Below are 1930 nucleotides of genomic sequence, written 5' to 3' on the forward strand. Positions count from 1 at the left end.
GGGTGTTAGAAAGGTGGACGAAGACACAAAGCACACTTTCAGTATAGTAGTACCTGCAGCGTCGGCCAATCCAGAGAGTAGTGATTTTGCACTCATTATCTTGTTACAGCCAACCTTTACGGAAGAAAGAAAAAAGAAATCACAAGATTCTGTCAGAGCGAGTGAAAGAAATTTGTTTCTAAAAACAGCCTCTTGATTACATCAAAGAAAAAGTTCATATGTGAGGCATGCTGACAAAATGAGTTATTTCTCGCAATCCATAAATGCAGATATAGGCTAACATTGACACTAGGGTCAAATTTGTATATTTTCAATTGATGCTATACTCTTTAAGCATAACATACCTTTTATAATTTCATACTTATGAATTGTAAAAACTTTAAATTTATTAGCGTGTTTCATAGGGTTCGAATCTGAGAAGTAACTCCAAGAAGATTGATGAGAAATTTCCTCGGAAGGCTCAAAAACTCTAAATTCCTCGGATCCGAGGAAGAATAGCATCACTGACCTCTAGACCACGACAGCCCCCTCTATCTGGAATGAAAACTGACTTTCAACACGAGCAGACCATAACATTACCTTCACGGGATGTCCGGGCAAGCCCCCCATGAAGCTTGTCGCGTATGGGTAGTCCAACATGGCCATGAATGTGAAGGCATTCCTCACCCAGCCCTGCAGATGTTGGTACGACTGTTTGTCTGTCAGTTTGTTACACAAGAAGAAGTCGTTGCTGATCTTGTCCAAACCTTGAAAGATAAGGACACAAAAGTTAATACAAAATTTCAACAATTAAAAAAAAATTTTTAATAAAAAAACCACACAAAAAACCCCAATTAGGACCAAAGGTCTCATAAAATGCCTTCAAAATAAGCAACTGATTTGTGACTTGGGACACCTAGGGAGATGCACTCACACACAAACCACACCTCTGTCAGTGGTTGGTGGGTGCTCTGGAGTGGTCAAACACTTTTATTCATTGCACATTATTCTCTCGTCCATGTGTGTTGCAAGTGCCGCAAAACTCTAACAAAAACTAAATTAAACCACAACCCCCTCCACCTAAACTGTTTTATTTTAGTAAACGTTTAACAGCACTTGCGCCACAATTAGGTCATATGAGTGCCGAAGATTAGAGGTGTGGCAAGAGAGTAACAAACATAAAAAAGAAGGAGGGGAGATAAGGACGATAGATGTTTGATAGGAAAGAAGGAGCAAACCACATCAGAGCACCCGCTAACCACCTACTTCTAACACTCAAATGAAGACACTGATGACAGAAAATGATGACGGCAAAGTGAAGTACCTGACTGTCCCTGTGCAAACAGAACATCCATCTCACGGAATGCAGCTCTGATGTCCAAATAGCACTTTTCGCTGTAGCCTTTGAAATCCTGCACAAGGGAGACAAAAAAAACAACAACACCACTAGTATGACACCATTCTATATACCAGCTCCCCAACTTAAGCAATCATAAACCATGCCAACAATTTTTTCTATTTTCACAATTTCATTTAGCTTTTCAAATTATGTCTTTGTATAAACTTTCTCAAGGGCCACCTTAGCAATAAAGATTAAAACTAACACCTTTATCTTGCCGTCAGACACAATGTACCAAGGCAAGAGAGGGAACCTAATGCTGGCACTACCACTCACACTTTAAACAAACCTTTGCCCAAGTCTAATACCCAAAAAAAAATTATCATCTGAGCTGCAGATGCATTGGTCACTGTTAACTATTGATAGACGAACTATTATTATCATTATCAACCATTATTTTCATTATTATCATTATCAACTGACAACTTACGTTGGTGACGTGGGAGAAGAAGAAGTCGTGAGGTCCGGCCGGGTCCTGCATAAGTATGGGAGCACTGGCGGCCAGACTGCCGTGCACAATGTTGGGGTACTTGAACCTCATGTAGGCAGCCA

At 40.2% G+C, this 1930-nt stretch overlaps 1 protein-coding gene across 1 annotated transcript in view; it reads right to left on the reverse strand.

The window, feature by feature from the left end:
- Nucleotides 1–1930, reverse strand: part of LOC101859511 (dipeptidyl peptidase 2) — a 13599-nt gene that overhangs the window by 6419 nt on the left and 5250 nt on the right. Inside the window, exons 4-7 of the mRNA XM_005108017.3 lie at nucleotides 1809–1929; nucleotides 1304–1391; nucleotides 580–746; nucleotides 54–114 (exon numbers count right to left, since the gene is read on the reverse strand). Coding sequence (XP_005108074.1) covers nucleotides 54–114; nucleotides 580–746; nucleotides 1304–1391; nucleotides 1809–1929 — 437 coding nt within the window. The remainder of the gene's footprint in view (nucleotides 1–53; nucleotides 115–579; nucleotides 747–1303; nucleotides 1392–1808; nucleotide 1930) is intronic.

This window comes from Aplysia californica, unplaced genomic scaffold (assembly GCF_000002075.1).
Source record: "Aplysia californica isolate F4 #8 unplaced genomic scaffold, AplCal3.0 scaffold00650, whole genome shotgun sequence".
Classification (NCBI taxonomy): domain Eukaryota; kingdom Metazoa; phylum Mollusca; class Gastropoda; order Aplysiida; family Aplysiidae; genus Aplysia; species Aplysia californica.